Source organism: Saimiri boliviensis, chromosome 21, assembly GCF_048565385.1.
Source record: "Saimiri boliviensis isolate mSaiBol1 chromosome 21, mSaiBol1.pri, whole genome shotgun sequence".
NCBI classification, from domain to species: domain Eukaryota; kingdom Metazoa; phylum Chordata; class Mammalia; order Primates; family Cebidae; genus Saimiri; species Saimiri boliviensis.
In genome coordinates, this window is record NC_133469.1 from 10091786 (window position 1) to 10109905 (window position 18120).

The window sequence follows — 18120 nt, forward strand, 5'->3', positions numbered from 1 at the left end:
CCTACGCTTGAGTTTTCATCGACTGTACCTCCAATTAATTAGGAATATGGAGTCCTCTATGTATCTACAGCTATGTCTCCTTGTAAGGGAGCTGTGATCCCAGACAGGAGTCTGGGGTCAGAGTCACAATGGCCCCATAGGAACATTTAATGCCTTGTACAGCTGAGAGTACAGCTGAGAGGCCCGGGCTGAGGGAGAACTTGATAAAGAATATGTTCTAGCTGGGTGCAGTGGCTCATGCCTGTAATCCCAGCACTTTGGGAGGCCGAGGTGGTCGAATCACAAGGTCAGGAGATTGAGACCATCCTGGCCAACACAGTGAAACCCAATCTCTACTAAAAATGCAAAAAATTAGCTGGGCATGGTGGCACTTGCCTGTAGTGCCGGCTACTCGGGAGGCTGAGGCAGGAGAATTGCTTGAACCTGGGAGGTGGAGGTTGCAGTGAACTGAGATTGCGCCACTGCACTTCAGCCTGGGCGGCAGAGCAAGAGACTCCGTCTCAAAAAAAAAAAAAAAAAAAAAAAAAAAAAAAAAAAGAATACATTATTTACCAGGCATGGTGGCTCACACCTGTAATCCCAGCACTTTAGGAGGCCGAGGTGGGCGGATCACCCGAGGTCAGGAATTCGAGACCAGTCTGGCCAACATAGTGAAAACCTGTCTGTACTAAAAAGACGAAAATTAACTTAATGTGGTGGCAGGTGCCTGTAATGTCAGCTACTCAGGAGGTTGAGGCCTCACTTGAACCTGGGAGGCAGAGGTTGCAGTGAGCTAAGATTGTGCCATTGCACTCCAGACTGGGAGACAAGAGCAAGACTCTGTCTCAAAAAAAAAAAAAAGTTCCCTGTGCCTCATCTTCTTTTTGACCAGTAGCACATACTCACTTCTGGGCCTGAAATGAAAGTGCCAGGAGAGGTTGACATAATCTTACGATCATCAGTTGAGCAGGTCCAGTGGCTCTGGCTGCCTTTTCCTGAAGACCTGGGGATATTTTGCAGGGAGGTGGCAAAGGGCTCCCAGGTGTGGGGATAGACCGATGCGGTTCTTTGCAGACTCCCAAGGGCTTTCTCTAGTGAGGTGCAGAGCTGAGTCAGCTGGTGCGCTGTGTTGGTCATGCTCACTGAGGCCCCCTACTCACAGGGCTGAAGACCAGACACTGGCCGGTGTTCAGTAACTGGGAGCTGCTGAAGCCAGCTCTGACTAATTGATACGATGAGTATCAGCCACTGACCATAAATATCCAGGTGACACGGGTGCATGGAACTGCACATGTGAAACAAAAATTAAGAGAAAGATGCAGAACAGTAAGCAACATGGATTACAATTATGAATCTTTTTGAAGCTTCAATTCCAGTTTCACCTCCTCCAGGAAGCCCTCCCTGGCTCCCAAGCCTGGATGAGGTGCCTCCCCTAGCAACCTGAGTGTCTCCCCCGCTCACCCCCATCACATCATTCTATAATCTTCTTTTAGGTTGGTCTCCTTTAGCACTGAACTGAAGGGAAAGCAGTTTCTGTGGCAATCTTGTTATTCCCAGGATCTGGGATGGAGTGGGTACTGAGCTGATGTTTACCAATCTGAGCCATGTGAGGACCAAAAGAGAATTTAAAGGAATTGACCAGAATTTATGAATTTATTCCACTAGGTTTACTGCAGTCTTGCTTGTCTTATTCTTTGCTTTTTAAAATTGTTTTGAGTTTTTGAGATAGGGTCTTGCTGTCTCCCAGGCTGGAGTGTGGTCGTGTGATGACGTCTCACTGCAGCCTCAACCTTCGGGGCTCAAGCCATCCTTCCACCTCAGCCTCCCAAGTAGCTAGGACCACAGGTGTGCACTACCATGCCCAGCTAATTTTACTTTTTCTTTTTTTCTTTTTTTTTTTTTTTTGGTAGAGATGCAGTTTTACTGTTGCCCAGGATGGTCCGAAATTCCTGGCCTCAAATGATTCTTCTGCCTTGATCTCCCAAAGCAGGATTACAGGAGTGATCGGTTTTGATGCAGGGAAAGTTTTGATGCAGGCACGTGATCTCTCCATCCTAAGGGTGAGTCTGTATTTTTCTTGTGGGACCTCTGCCTTGCCACGCCACTTTGATTTTTCACAGCTGTGAGTTCCAGAATGTCAAAGCCAAAGAGATATTTGCCAATACCCAGTTCCCAGTAGTTCTTGATCTTTTTTCTGCCTCCTTTCTGAGGGTCCTTGGAACCTTCCCTGAAACTCTCTGGGCTATAAATATGGACAGCAGACTTCCAGGGTTGTTGTGGGGGATGGATGTACTCTCTGCACAGTAGCTGCCACAAACGAGGTGCTCAATAAAGCTGGCTGCTGGCCAGGTGTGGTAGCTCACACTTGTGATCCCAGCACTTTGGGGGGCTGAAGAGGGTAGATCGGCCTGACCAACATGGGGAAACTCCGTCTCTACTAAAAATACAAAAATTAGCTGGGTGTGGTGGTGCACACCTGTAATGCCAACTACTCGGGAGGCTAAGACAGGAGAATCGCTTGAACCCGGGAGGCGGAGGTTCTAGTGAGCCGAGATTGCACCACTGCACTCCAGCCTGGGTGACTCCATCTCAAAAATAATAATAATAATAATAATCTGGCTGATTTTGCTGCTTCTTACATCATTTATCAAGCATCTGAGTGCCTACTGCATAACTGGCCCAAATGATTCCCTCAGGCAATTCTCTGGTCTTGAACCTCTGTCCTAGTCCACTCCACATTGCAGTTTAAAGCTATCTGGGAAGCCGGGAGCAGTGGCTCACAACTGTAATCCCAGCACTTTGGGAGGCCAAAGCAGGTGGACCACTTGAAGTCAGGAGTTTGAGACCTGCCTGGCCAACATGGTGAAACCCTGCCTCTACCAAAAATAGAAAAATTAGCCGGGTGTGGTGGCAGGTGCCTGTAGTCCCAGCTACTCAGGAGGCTGAGGCAGGAGAATTGCTTGAACCCAGGAGGCAGAGGTTGTAGTGAGCCAAGATTGTGCCACTGTACTCCAGCCTGGCCATAGAGTAAGACTATGTCTCAAAAAAAAAAAAAAAAAAAGGGAAAAAGAAAAAAAAAAAGTTGTCTGGCGAGAGCTTGTTCTTGGACATGAGCAGTCCCTCCCCACGGGACCCCTCTATCACCTACAGCCATGCACAACCCAAAAGATTTGATAAAGTACCTCCCACCCCAGCAGATACAGGTGTCCCTGCTGAGAACTCCAGATCTAATATATCAGCTCCTTTTATTTTCTGAGATGGCATCTTGCTCTGTCACCCAGGTTGTAGTGCAATGGTGCGATCTTGAATCACTGCAACCTCGTCTGCCAAGTTCAAGCAATTCTCCTGCCTCAGCCTCCCGAGTTACTGGGATTACAGTTGCCCACCATCACACCCGGCTAATTTTTCTATTTTTAGTAGAGACGGGGTTTCACCATGTTGGCCAGGCTGGTCTTGAACTCCTGACCTCAGGTGATCCACCCACCTTGGCCTCCCAAAGTACTGGGATTACAGGTATGAGCCACTGGACCTCGCTAGTTCCTTTTAAAGATGAGAAAACTGGACTCATGTGACTTCAGTCTCCCTTGGGTTCACTGGCGCCAGGGTTGCAGTTGGGATCACACTCCAGATCATAGGGGAGGCATGGCCCCCTGCCATCCTGGAAGAGCCCCCTCCAGAAAGGGCAAAGGCAGGCCTTGGAACCCAGGTGGGCACACGCTGCAGTATAAGCACAGGGAAGTGTGGGCACCTCTGGCAGCCCCACGTGGAAGACTGAGAGCAGGCAGGCTGCAGCTGAGCCAGGGACAGGTGGCTGCTGGGCCACTTGTATAGAGCTCCGCTTGTCGCTGCCAGTGAGATGCTGCCGGGGCCGGGGTCAGCTGGCCTCTGTGGTACACAGGGACACAGACCTGCCCCTTACCCCTTGGCATGTCTAACATTCCTCAGAATAGCTAGCACTGGCCAGGTCTGTCCCAAGAGGACAGAGCGGCTCAGGCCCTGGATACAAGTGCCAGGTGGGGAGGAACAGGAGCGACACCTTGGGGACAGAGGTCAAAGTGCACAAGTTTATTTTCTAGAACAAAGGCTAAAGAAGCAAGTTTCTTTCATTTTATTTTAAGAAGGACAAAAATTGTTATGAAAACATCTACATTATTATCAAGATACTAGACCTTATGAATATTTAATATTAAAGTGTGGTATTCTTAAATTTTTAATACACAGACATTTTAAAGGACCATTAAATTGATTACTGCCCAGCTGAGAAATGCAGCATCCCTCCCCACCCACCCCCGGCCCCATGCTTGCCATGCCATCTTGTCCCTGCCTGCTAGGGGTAAACACAGGTCCTGGATTCCGCCCTCTGAGCCTCCCAGCCGGGGGCCCTAGAAGGCTCACAACTGAAATAGTTACCCTCATCATTGAAAGTGTCTTCTTGTCTGCTCCCCCCCATATCATACTCTGCCTCCCACTCTCCCTTCCTTACCCTGTGGGGGCTTCAGCTCTGGCCAGGCCAGGGAGCCCCAGATCCCAAGGGTCCCTGGACAGATCACAGGCTGAAGATTAAAACTCTGGTCTTGAATCCTGTTCCTTTCGGCGGGGAGACAAATACAAATCACTTTCTTTCCCTGAGCACTCCCACTCTCTTGGCACTCGATGGGGGTGGTCTGGGAAGCTGGCAGAGTTGGGCCTGGGGAGGTTGGCTCCTGCCCCTGGCTGCCTGAATCATCTCTGAGCCATGGCTCCAGTCCCTGTCGCCTTGCAAATAGTCCGATGACCCCCAAAACCCTCCTAATCACACAAGGATGGCTGCATTTTCTGGCCAAATTCTTTATCTTTAGCCCTCATAAAAGTGATTCCTTGGATACCACACACATATATAATATTATATAGAGCGATATATTTAATACCTGTGTATATATGCATCACGGGGGCGACATATATACACACTAGAAACAAGGCTGGTGACGACAGACTGCAACACCACGGATCAGGGAAAACGAGTATCATCGACATCACAGCCACGGCCCCCACCTTGGGTGTGGTCTCCCCTCTCCTCCAGCCACACCACCAGCACCCAAACTGCACTGGCCTGCTGGGGTAGGGGGCGGAGCAGGGAAGAGGAAAGGGTGCATGCTACGATTATCAGGAAAGGTCGGGCAGTGGCGGTGGGAGGAACAGCATCCCCTCCAGCCCTGGGCAGCCCATCACTGCGTCAGCGCGCACTGGCAATCCTTGCTTGAGAAGAATGGGATGGTCCCTTTTCTCCTCCTCACCCCCCAACCAGCCTAATCCCTGGTTCCTTCCGGGGCTGCCCCACTCCTGTGCCAATGGTGTGGGGCATTCTGGAATGTCTGGGGAACCAGGGAAGGCTGGATCTGCCCATGGAGGGTGGGGTGGAGAGGATGGGGTGCACACAGACATGTAAGACAAGAGGGACGAGAGAGGCCTTGGGGGGTGGGGGCAGGGGCTGGGGGTCCACTGGAGTCCCAGGTAGCTGGTAGGGCCAGGGATCAAGGAGGGGCTAGGACAGATGGTTATAACTGTGTGTCTGGGTCTAGAGGAGAGGACATGCCTGGTCCCCAAGAAAAAGGGGTGTGTCCCATCCTGGAGTGGCCCATGGTGCCCGAGGTCAAGCCTACCTTTTTTCCACATCCCCCAGACCCTCACCCTTCCCACCTCCCAGGTCTCACGAAGATCCTGAGCTCATGGTGTCCTGCCCTCTGCCACCTTTCCCAGAGTGCACGTGGGGAGGCAACCTCTGCCGCTGTACCCCAAGAGACCATCCTTGGGAGGGGGCAGTCCCTTCATGGGGTGCTCACATGGCCAGCCCTCCTCTGGGCCTCCCTTCCCCAGCCCCCAGGCAGCACTGCCTGGGACCCCAGCTGCACACTGATTCAGAGACCATCACATCCCTGCTGAGGGGACCGTGGGCTCAGCCAATAATTGGCCCTGAGTCTTTTGAGCCCTGTTTTCATCCCAGCTCTGCCTTGTGCTGGGAACCTGGGCAGACCACTCCTCCCTTCTAGGCCTCAGTTTTCCTCTCTGCAAAATGGGGTTTGGGCTGGATCATCTCTGAAGGCTCTGAGGACCTACAATCTATATTCACTGGCCCATGAGGGAGCAGGGTTCAGGTGGTGGCCTCAAAGGGCCGAGACTCCTTAGCCTCCAAAGATCATCTAAACCAGCTCCTCCCTTCCTTCCAGAGGGGAAGCTGAGGCTCCAGAGGGTAAGTGACCAGTACAGTGTTCCCAGCTTCTTCCTGGGGCTACATTTTAAAGCTAATGGGGCCTCTGCCCTCTGTTATATCCTGATTTGCCCCCAGGGGGAGGGGGTGGAGTGAGGATGGGGCAGGGAGAAGGACCCTACTGTTGCAGATTCAAGTGGGGACCCCAGGCTCCCCAGCCCTGAGCTTTGGGCCCCATTAGGAGCAGACAGAAGTTAAAGCTGGAGGCTGAAGCTGGAGGGGTCAGCCAGGCCCCTCCCTCCTCAACCAGGAGAGCCATGGGGGTGGGGAAGGGCTGCCCAGGTTTCAGTGGGATGAGGACCCTGGGGCCTCCGGGGCTGCAGCATGTGCACCTGGGTACGCACACCCGGGGTGGTGGTGGGGAAAAGATGGACGGGGCCCCAGGGGGCTGGGGGTTCCTGATAAGGGTGGCCCCCCACCCCCCCACTGTCCAGCCCTGACCCTTCTATCAGGCCTTCTGTCCCCACCCCACCCCCTGGCCCCAGGACTTTGCCCATGGCCGACACCTGGCCCTACTCCCCGGTGGTGGCAGCAGCAGCAGCAGGAGCTTCTGGGGTGGCACTGGCAGGGTCCACGTCCTCTTGCAGCAGGAAGTTGTATTTGCCAAAGTCGTCGTCCCGCGGACACAGCAGCATGTCCTTGCGAGCCTTGGCCAGCTTCTGCTTCAGCACCTCGCGCCGGTCCAGCCACTCGTTGAGCTCCTCCTGTCCATGGGCGCAGCGGCACTTGTCCCCATCCGGGCAGGCTTTGCCCTTTTTGAGCCTGTGGGTGGAGGACGCTCACTGCCCGAGCTCGGCGCCCTTCCCGCCCCAGGCTGTGAATCTTGGACTGGCCACTTGCCCTCCCCCGGGCAAGACAAGCCTCTCCCCAGTGATGAGGGTCCCAGCTCAGGGAAAACCTGGGTGTCCTGACCCTCTCTGGGATCTGCTCCACACCTGCAAATTAGGGGTCTGGATAGGTCTGAGTCTAGTCCTCCAATCTCACCCTTTCCTACCCCCATGGCTGAACTCACAGCCAAGCCTCACCACCCTCTGCACACACCTCCAGACCAAGAGGGGCCAGAGATGGCCACAGACTCCATCTCCTCGGGCCATACCCCGTGTCCCTCCAGGCCCTGCCCTCCCAGGAGCACCTGTCGCAGAGCCGGAACTCGCCCATGGGGAAGCGGAAGGCCCAGCCACTGGCGTCACTGTCAGACGTGAAGACCTTCTCCTTGTGCTTCTCGGACTGGATGTGCTGCTGCCACTGCTTCTTGCTGTTGCTGTTCTTGCCGCAGAGCCAGCAGTGGTAGCCCATCTAGGGGGACAGCCACCATGGGTGCTGGGTCCTCCACACCTATGCCTGGACCACCTCCCTCAGAGAGGCTGAGTGTCCGCCAGCTGGGCCCTCCAGGCTGCCCCTCCCAGGTCAGGGTCAGACCACAGCCCCGAATGTTCGGGGGAGAGGGCGTTACCATGATGTCCGCGTAGTCCGTGGGCATCTGGATCTGCTTCTCCCCTTCCCGAGAACTGATAGGGGTCCCTTCTCCAGGCTTCCCTGGGTTGTGTTTTTTCAGCCACATGTCATAGGTCTGCTGCATGTCCAGGACTGGGCAGGGGACAGGGGACAGGGAACTTGCTGAGGGGCTTCCCCATCCGTTCTGCCCCATGGTCCCTGCTTGATTTGAGAGCTGTGGGCGTCCCAAGCCCTGCTGATAGGCTGATGGGCTGATGGGCCCAGCCTGGGATGGGTGGAGCAGGGCTCAGGCAGCAAAAGGGGGTGTGGCAGGCACTCTCGGGTCTGCCGGTGAGTTGATTATTATTATTATTATTATTATTATTTTTTTTTTTGAGAGGGAGTTTTTGCTCTTGTTACCCAGGCTGGAGTGCAATGGCACAATCTCGGCTCACCGCAACCTCCGCCTCCTGGGTTCAAGCAATTATCCTGCCTCAGCCTCCTGAGTAGCTGGGATTACAGGCACGTGCCACAATGCCCAGCTAATTTTTTGTATTTTTAGTAGAGACGGGGTTTCACCATGTTGACCAGGATGGTCTCGATCTGTTGACCTCGTGATCCACCCACCTCGGCCTCCCAAAGTGCTGGGATTACAGGCTTGAGCCACCGTGCCCGGCCTTATTATTTTTTTTAATTATTATTATTTTTTTTTGAGACGGAGTTTCGCTCTTGTTACCCAGGCTGGAGTGCAATGGCGCGATCTCGGCTCACCGCAACCTCCGCCTCCTGGGTTCAGGCAATTCTCCTGCCTCAGCCTCCTAAGTAGCTGGGATTACAGGCACGTGCCACCACGCTCAGCTAGTTTTTTGTATTTTTAGTAGAGACGGGGTTTCACCATGTTGACCAGGATGGTCTCGATCTCTTGACCTCGTGACCCACCCACCTCGGCCTCCCAAAGTGCTGGGATTACAGGCTTGAGCCACCGCGCCCGGCCGATTATTTTTTTTAAGATGGGGTTTCACCATACTGGTCAGGCTGGTCTCAAACTCCTGACCTCAGGTGATCCACCTGCTTTGGCCTCCTAAAGTGCTGGGATTACAGGTGTGAGCCACCGTGCCCGGCTAGCTGGGCCCACTGGTAAGTTGAGATATTCAGTGATGAGGAGACCCTAAGAGAGGCCCGCCTGCCCCTCCTGCCCACTCACTCTTGTTCTCCTTCATGAAGGTCCACATGTCCCTCTCCTCTGGGCTGTGTGCGAAGGAGCAGTTCCCCACGTACTGGCACTTGCGGCCGTTCTGTGCGTGGATGCAGAGCTGTGGAGTGGGCATGGGGAGAGTCTGAGTTCCGCTGGAAAGCATTATTGCCTCCTCAGGGGTTCCCTAGCTACCCCCATCCCAGCGCTCACGTCGTATTGCTGTGGGAAGTTGCGAATGGATGGCAGTGGCCTCACTGACACCCATTTCCTCTTGGCCTTGGACATCACCAGAAGGACCCGCCGCTCCTTGGTCCAGCTGCAGGACAGAGCAGGGTTGGGGAGAGGTCAGGGCCGAGCCTGTGTGCTGTGACCTCCGTGGAGAGCCCTGGCCTCTCTGAGTTGGCCTCCACACCTGTGATGGTCGAGTGGGCCCGATCCCACCAAAGCCCCAACCTGGCACCCCACTCACCAGTGCCGGGCCTTGGCACTGCAGTACTTGAGGTCCTTGTCAGGCTCTACCACCTGCCCGTTCCTCCAGCACTGGCCACAGACAAACTTCATCTGCAGATCGAAAGTGCTGGGCCCATGTGTCCTCGGGGTACCCTGTGGGGGCAAGAAAGGGGGACTGGTGAAGCTGCAGGCACCAGGCCTGAGGCCCGGCGGTCTCCACACAGGTGGCCTCTGGGACAACCTTGGAATAAGCTGGTCTTCTCCCAGGTCCTCCTGGCAGGCAGTGACCTCCCAACTGCAGGCCCAAGGGCTTCTCAGGGGAGCCAGGCCTGGAACGGGGCCCCTCTTTCCACCCTGTGGCTGGTCCCTGCCTCGCCCGACTCCCTGGGAGGCCTGCTCTGTGGATGCTGCATTTCCCAGGGCAAAGCTCGGCTCCACCGCACCTCCCTGGCTTTGCACAGGCTGTTCCGGCTGTCCTTCCTCCACTCTTCATCCAGTTTGTTCTAGAAACTATCTGTTAAAACTCAGCTCAAGTGCATCTCCTGTGGGAAGCCTGCCCTGGGGCTCTACTAAGCTGCAGCTTTCCATTCTGTGAGCTCCCACAGTCTCTACAGTGCCTCATGTTGACCAACTCACCCGGTTATGAGTGCCAAGCCTGTAGCGAGTAGGGGGTACAGGAGATGGGAAGCCACCCCAGTGGGGGTGGGGTGGTGGTGACAGGCATCAGCCTTGGGTGGTGGGACAGGCATCTGGGCAGCCCTGGTCTCTGGCCCTCCCTCCAGGGCAAGGCCTTGCTGGTCTCTAGGGCCCCACCTGCCATGTTCCTTCCTTGTCCTATGCCCCAGCCTTTGGCCTGCTCTTTTGCACCTTTGGGACAGGGCTGGGAGCCAGAGGTGGGAAAAGTGCTCAATCAGCCTTGTCTCCTGCCACCTTGAACCCCTTCACCTGGCTACGTTGGCCAACCTGCTGCTCTTCGAATGCACCAGCTGTTCCCGCTCGCTCATGTAACCTTGAGCCTCCTGTCTTCCCAGGAGCCTCTGGTGCAGGGTCACCCCATGCTCTTTTTGTTTTTTTTTTTGAGACGGAGTCTCACTCTGTCACCAGGCTGGACTGCAGTGGCACAATCTCAGCTCACTGCAACCTCCACCTCCAGGGTTCAAGCGATTCTCCTGCCTCAGCCTCTGAAGTAGCTGGGACTAAAGGTGCACACCACCATGCCCAGCTAACCTTTGTATTGTTTCTTTAAGCAGAGACGGGGTTTCACCATGTTGGCCAGGATGGTCTCGATCTTGTGATCTGCCCGCCTCGGCCTCCCAAAGTGCTGGGATTACAGGTGTGAGCCACCACGCCAGGCCCTTGCTCTTCCAGACTGCCAGGCGTGATCCTCCTGCCATAGCAGCTTCCCCTCAGGAGCTGTGGCCTATTCCTGTGTCCCCATTGGCCCCTCGCTGCTTCCCACCTGTGGCCAGGGTTACCATCCCCACCTGGGGGTGACGGAGAATGTCGTAGGTGGGAGGGAGCAGAGCGAGCCTTGGACAGGATGTCAGAGAACCTGGGATTTGCCCCACTCAGTGTGACCCTGAGCAAGTCACTAACAACCTCTCAGCCTTAGCTTCCCCATCTGCAAATGCCACGGTCCCATGGCTCCCATCTTCAGGACCATGGCGAAGATCAGGAGGGATGGGAGAGGACATGACAATCAGTGGTGTTAGTCTGAGCAGTACTAGGATATTTACAAGGTCTTAAGTATTTCTCCTGAAGATCTTTTTTTGTTTGTTTTGAGACGGAGTCTCACTCTTGTCACCCAGGCTGGAGTGCGGTGATGTGATCCTGGCTCACTGCAACTGCCGCCTCCCAGGTTCAAGTGATTCAACTGCTTCAGCCTTCTGAGTTGCTGGGACTACAGGTGTCTGAAACCACACTCAGCTAATTTTTGTATTTTTAGTACAGACGGGGTTTTTTTTTTTTTTTTTTTTTTTTTGAAACAGAGTTTCGCCCTTGTTACCCAGGCTGGAGTGCAATGGCGCGATCTCGGCTCACCGCAACCTCCGCCTCCTGGGCTCAGGCAATTCTCCTGCCTCAGCCTCCTGAGTAGCTGGGATTACAGGCATGTGCCACCACGCCCAGCTAATTTTTTGCACTTTTAGTAGAGACGGGGTTTCACCATGTTGACCAGGATGGTCTCGATCTCTCGACCTCGTGATCCACCCGCCTCGGCCTCCCAAAGTGCTGGGATTACAGGCTTGAGCCACCGCGCCCGGCCAGACGGGGTTTTACCATGTTGGCCAGGCTGGTCTCAAACTCCTGACCTCAGGTGATCCACCCACCTTGGCCTCTCAAAATGCGGGGATTATAAGTGTGAGCCACTGCGCCAAGCCTTTTTTTTTTTTTTTTTTTTTTTTTAAAGACAGAGCTTGCTCTGTCGCCTAGGGTAGAGTGCAATGCAATGCGATCTCAGCTCACTGCAACCTCTGCCTCCCAGGTTCAAGCAATTCTCCTGACTCAGCCTCTCAAGTAGTTGGGATTACAGGCGCCCAGCACCATGCCTGGCTAATTTTGTTCCTATTTTTAGTACAAACAGGTTTTTGTTATTTGGGCCAGACTGGTCTCATCCATCTTGGCCTCCCAAAGTGCTGGGATTATAGGCGTGAGCCATCACACCCGGCCTCCCAAAGACATTTATTAATTAAAAACTATAGAAACGATCCCTGAAAGTACAGTCTTATACTTTCAAAGAGGAAAGATCTCTATTATAATAGAGAAACATTTACAATGGAGGCAACTTGAGTCAAGTTTAATGAGACTGTAACCAGTGAAGGGACACATTGAGATGGTGCATCCCCTGATGTGTGAGCCGAGAACACATCACCTCTGTGGAATGAGGAAACTGACAGAAGCCCAGAGGGAGGGACCTTTTACAAAGCATCCAGCTCTTCAAAAATATCAGTGCAACACAAGGCAAAGACTAAAGAACTGTTTTTCATTAAAGGCGATGAAAAAGAGACACAGCAAGGCCAGGCATGGTGCCTTGTGCCTGGAATCCCAGCACTTTGGGAGGCCAAGGTGGGAGGATTACTTGAGCCCTGGAGTTTCAGATCAGCCTGGAAAAGATGGAAAGCCCTACATCCCCAGTCCCATGGTCTTAAGAAATACAAAAATCAGCTGGGTGTGATGGTGCATGCCCGGAATCCCAGCTACTCAGGAGGCTGAGGCAGGAGGATCACCTGAGACCAGGAGATTGCGGCTGTAGTGAGCCATCATCATACCACTGTACTCCAGGAAGGGTGACAGAGAAAGACCCTGTTTCAAAATAAAACAAAATAAAATAAAAAGAGACACAACAGTTGAATGTAGTATACTACCCTGGATTTGGGGACAAGCCTTGAAATCTGAATAGTGGCACAGTGTCAGAAGGTCTTACCATGCTACTGCTGGCCTTCCCCGCATGCGCCTCCATCTGCTGCCAGTACTTCTTAGACTCCTGAACGATGTCTTCGTGGGTCATGCCTGGGGAGGGTGGGGGCAGACACAGGCATCCTTCAAGGTGCTCAGCAAAGAGGGAGGCAGGGGGTCCACGAGGTGCCAGTGCCCCCTGAGGCCCAGCTGGAGAAGCCCTACTCCGAGTTAGCCCAGCCACAGTAAGACATGGGTACAAGGGAAACACTTTGTCTATCTGCAAAATGGGAACAGAGACCTGCTCCGACCTCACTGGAATTGAAAGAATTAAACGCAGCCAAGAGTGGGAAAAAGCAGTAGAAAGATACTGGCTCTGTACCATGGTGGGGAGTCCCCTTCTCCCATGCCAGTGGCCCTGTATCTTGGGCCAGTGACCCAGCACCCTTTCCTGACCCCCATCTCTCTCAGTGAGGCTGCAACCTGGTACCTGCTTGGCAGCCTCTGGCCTCACTGGCACTTAGGGCTCCATGCCTGCCCAGCCTGGCTCACCAGCTTGCTGTGGTGCCACGGCTCTTTACTGCCAGCCCCCAAAGGGCAAATACCGCAGCCTGGTGGCATGGACCCCCCAGTCTGTCTCCCTGCCAGCTTCAGACTTGCCACTGAGCCTGACCTTGGAGATGCAGCTCACAACGCTTCCATGAAGCCTGCCCTCTTCTCAGCCCTCTCCATCCTTCTCACATCTTTCACATGACTGAGGCAGCCTTCCACCCTGGCCTATGGCTACTGCTCTATGACAGCCAGTCATCACTGGTGTTTACTTGGGGCTAGACACTGCACTTGACCTCCAGTTTCTTGCAGATGACCTGCAAGTCTGTATCCACAGGCCAGACCTTTCCTGTGAACTTCCAAACCCCGACATCCACTGCCTCCAACATCTCCATGTGAATTCCACCAGGCAACTCAGACTTCCCACATCCCGCTGCTCCTCTTTCAGCCTTCCCCACCCCCTTTTCTTTTTGAGATAGTCTCACTGTTGCCCAGGTTGGAGCGCAGTGGCGCACTCTTGGCTCACTGCAACCTCTGTCTCCTGGGGTCAAGCAATTCTCCTACCTCAGCCTTCCAAGTAGCTGGGATTACAGGCGCCTGCCACTACAGCCAATTAACTTTTGCATTTTTAATAGAGACAGGATTTCACCACATTGGTCAGGCTGTTCTTGAACTCATGACTTCAGGTGATCTGCCCACCTTGGCCTCCCAAAGTGTTGGGATTACAGGCGTAAGCCACTACGCCCAGCCACCCTTCTCCCTCTTAGAACATGGTAGCTCCATTCTTCCTGTTGCTTTGATCTTGGAGTCGACCTTGACACTCTCCTTTGTCTCATACTCATATCTAGTCCATTAACAAATCTTGTTGGCTCCACCATCAAAATACACCCAGAATCTAACCACTTCTCCCACCTCCAGCACCACCACCCTCCCTGGTATCCCAGCTTCTGCCCTCACTCCTCGATCTCCGCCCGGCAGCCAGAGCAACTTTTGCCAAGTATTGATCAGATCATAGAACTCCACCCACTTAAAACCCTCCTCCAGACACTGTAATCATATTTAGAACAACCCCAGTGGTTAAGGCCTAGAGACTCCTAATGCGCAGCCCCCTCCAGCCTCTAAGGCCTCATTCCCCTCCGCTAAGCCGCTCTACCCCAGGGCCCATCCTTTCTGTGTGGAGCTTGCTCCTGCCTCTGAGCCTTCAGCCTGGTCCCTCTTCCTGGAATGTGCTCCCTGCCCTTCCCTGCTCAAAAGTTATCTCCTCAGAGAGCCCTTCCCAGCCATCTTACCGAAAATGCTCCCACCCCTGAGTCTCTCTCTACCCCATTGCTCGGCTTTATCTTCCTCATAATCCTGAGGCACACCTGAAATTCTACCACTGCATTTCATCAACTCTAAGCAGACACTGAGTGTTATATGTACCACATTTTGTACCCCCACCCCACAAAATGTTGCTAATTAAATGATGACAGGGATACATGCATCCTAGAACGAATGGAATATAGGAGTTATTCACCTGTTTATGTACTGTCTGTCTGGCCACCACTTATAAATGTAGGTTCTTTGAAAGTAAGGGCCTTGACTAGACCATGGCTGAATGCCCTGGCAAGAGAAGGTGCTCAGGAAATCCCTGGTGGGTGAGTGGAAGAACACCCTCAAATCCCCGCAGCAGCTCTGTGATCTAGAGATGGGGCTCCCCATTTCCCCCATGAGCACTTGAGGCCCAGTGACGAGTGGGGACTTGCTGCTGGCCACCCTGGAGCAAGCAGAGGTGCTGCCACAGGAGCCCAGCTGACTCCGTCTCCCCTCTTCCTGCTCCCTGGACGGTGCCTGGGAGAGGAAAACCTCAGGATCTCCTAGCTTGGAAGCACCCTGAGAGCAGAACTGCTCTCCTCTGTAGTGCCTGGGACACAGCGGCTTCTCCAGAGAGCACACCCCACAGCCACTCCCCTGAACTCTCCCAAAGTCCCCTGCAGCGACCACGGGGCCCTGGGCTGTCACCCTCAGTCAGTCCTGCAGCACTCTTCACCTGCACCGCTCAGCCCTGAGTCACCCACCCTTCACCTGTACCGCCCAGCCCTCACCTGAGTACTGCTGCAGCAGCCAGACCTTGAGCTCGATGAAGCTGTGGGCAAAGTGGCAGCTGTCCTCCCGTAGGCAGCCGTAGCGCACCTCGTGGCGGCACACGTCGAACTGGAAGTGCTCCTGGAACTGGCGGATCTTGGAGTACTTGAGGGAGGTGGAGCGGACGATGTGCACCAGGCACCTGGTGGGCAGGTGGGAGGGGCATTGATGCAGTCCGCAGTCCCACTGAACTTCTCTCCTGGCAGGGCCACCTTCTCCATGCCAGGCTCTCCCTGGGCACCCCCCAATCTATGAACCAAGTCCAGGCCATGGATGACACAGGAGGGCAGAAACGGGGCTCCTACACTCAGGCAGCCCTGGACCTGGGTCCCAGCACTGCTTTACTCCTGCCCCTCCCCTCAGGATTCAGAGATGGAGCTGCCAACAAGCAGAGGGCCCTGCCCTCAGGTTTCCAGCTTGATTCTGCAGAGTCGGTCCTGCACCCTGAGGAACACTAACCAAGCACGTCCCCTGGGCCAGGAGTCTTAATGACCCTCACTGCAGCCCCAGGAGCATCATCAGCTTTACAGATAAGGAAACCGGGGCTTGGACTAAGACGACTGGCCCAGGAATTGGACACTGGTCTGTCTGACTGCAGGGCCTGGGCTTCATAGTCACACTGCGGCAGAACCAAGGGGAACCAGAGGGAGAAAGGGGTGGTGCCAGACCTGACCCAGGTCTCCCCCCACTGCCTGATGCTGATGTCGTGAGACTGGAGGGTGCTGGGCTAGAGTCAGAGACTGGGCCCCCCGGCTTGCTGTCTGCTGAGTAAGCTAAGTAAGCGACTTCCAAGCCTCAGCTTTTTTCTTCTGTACAACAGGGCCAGTAACTCCTTCCTCAAGGGATTGCTAAGGTAATTTACATGCCCAATAGATGCTTGGAATATAGTAGGTGTTCAATAAACGTGATGCCCATCCTTTCCAGGTGTAGGCTGGATTTGATTCCCAAATTCTGCCCCTTTCTTTGCACCCTAGGTGCACCCTTTCAGCTAGGCCTTTCCTCAGCCTCTGAGGAAAAGTGGACTCTCCACTGGCCCCCAGGCCCCAGGCTGGGCTACAGGTCCCACTCACTTGTTGTTGTAGAAGCTGTGCTTGGCAGCCAGGTTGGAGCAGACAGACGGAGAGTCCTTGGTGCCTTTGCTGATGATCCGGGGTTTACTGTCAAAGCAGATCTGCCCAGGGAGGGGAAGGGCTGGGACCCTGCACAGCCACCTGGGAAAGGGGTGAGCTGGGACCCTGCATGGCTACTTGGGGAAGGACAGCTGGGTCCCTGCAAGCCCTGCCCTGTGAGGCAGTGAGGAAGGGAGTCCCAGGGTCTGTGGCCCTGTCTCTCTGGTTCCAGTTCACAGGTGACCTGGCCTTGGCTCCCTTCCTCGCCCTCCTCCCTCCCTCTGATCCCACCACTCCCAATGCCTGGGGCAGGGGGTTACTTCATGTCAAAAAAAAAAAAAGAAAAGAAAAGAAAAGAAAAAAGAAATGGCAAGTGTTTTATGAATGACAGGCTGTCACCCGGCTATGAACTATGATTCCCAGGCCAACGCCCCCTGCAGGGGGTAGGCACAAGTCCCGACCTGGAAGAGTTGGGGGAAGGGCCGGTGATGCCAGTGATAAGGGTTGGACTGAGCCCCATCAAACCCTGCCAGTGACCCGGACCTGGAGCCCTTGCTCTACAGACACAGATGTGACACTGCCCCTGCCCTCAACATGCTACAATTGGGTGGGGAGGCAGGCGCCAAGTTCACTCCAGAGGCCAAGCGGGGTCTTCAGGGACACCTTTGAGGAGGGAATTAACAACAGCTCAGTGGGGCTGCTGGGATCAGAGCTGAGCTGAGAGGTTCCAAGCCCAGAGACACAGAACAGCCTCGTGTGGGGAGGGCAATGGCCACTGAAGCCAGCAGGGCTGAGGGAGACGTGGGGGAGGCCTGAGGTGTGAGGACGTGGACATGGCACCTGGGACAGCTGAGCAGCACCAGATACCCACAAGGGATGTGGGGGAAGCCCTAGACAGGCCCCTAATTTGCCTGTGTCCTGGGGGCCTGGCTGTAGGGACCACAAGTGGCAGCTGGTGCTGGGAGGTGGGCATGGCTCCAGGGACAGACTGCCTGGGTTTGAAGCTCAGCTCTGCACTGTGCTGTTTGTGTGGCCGAGGGCAGCTCCTCACCGCCCTGAATCTCAGCTTCAAATCTGTAAAGTGGGGATAACTGCCTGCCAGCACTGCCATGACAATGGAAATGACATCTTTTTTTTTGTTGTTAATTGAGTCTCACTCTGTCACCCAGGCTGGAGTGCAGTGCCTTGATCTCGGCTCATTGCAGCCTCTACCTCCTGGACTCCAGCGATCCTCCCACCTTAGCCTCCTAAGTAACTGGGACCAGAGGTGCAGGCCACCAAGTTCAGCTAATTTTTAATTTTTTTTTTGAGATGGAGTCTCAAGTGCAGTTGCAAAATCTTGGCTCACTGCAACCTTCGCCTCCCAGGTTCAAGAGATTCTCCTGCCTCAGCCTCCCAAGTAGCTGGGACTACAAGTGTGCACCACAACAAATTTTTGTATTTTTACACCCAGCTAATTTTTGTATTTTTAGTAGAGACGTGATTTCACCATGTTGGCCAAGCTGGTCTCAAACTCCTGACTTCAAGTGATCCGCCTGCCTCAGCCTCCCAAAGTGCTGGGATTACAGGCGTGAGCCACTGTGCCAGGCTGGGAATGAGAAACAAAAACAACTACGGGGCAAGCCCGGCCTATGACCGGCTGC

At 54.3% G+C, this 18120-nt stretch overlaps 1 protein-coding gene across 1 annotated transcript in view; it reads right to left on the bottom strand.

The window, feature by feature from the left end:
* Positions 1-4029: 4029 nt before the first annotated feature.
* ZC3H7B (zinc finger CCCH-type containing 7B) overlaps positions 4030-18120 on the bottom strand; it is a 55286-nt gene continuing 41195 nt past the window's right edge. Inside the window, exons 15-23 of the mRNA XM_039463246.2 lie at positions 16439-16539; positions 15329-15510; positions 12724-12809; positions 9322-9455; positions 9063-9168; positions 8862-8970; positions 7677-7810; positions 7356-7519; positions 4030-6985 (exon numbers count right to left, since the gene is read on the bottom strand). Coding sequence (XP_039319180.2) covers positions 6736-6985; positions 7356-7519; positions 7677-7810; positions 8862-8970; positions 9063-9168; positions 9322-9455; positions 12724-12809; positions 15329-15510; positions 16439-16539 — 1266 coding nt within the window. The 3' untranslated portion in view covers positions 4030-6735. The remainder of the gene's footprint in view (positions 6986-7355; positions 7520-7676; positions 7811-8861; positions 8971-9062; positions 9169-9321; positions 9456-12723; positions 12810-15328; positions 15511-16438; positions 16540-18120) is intronic.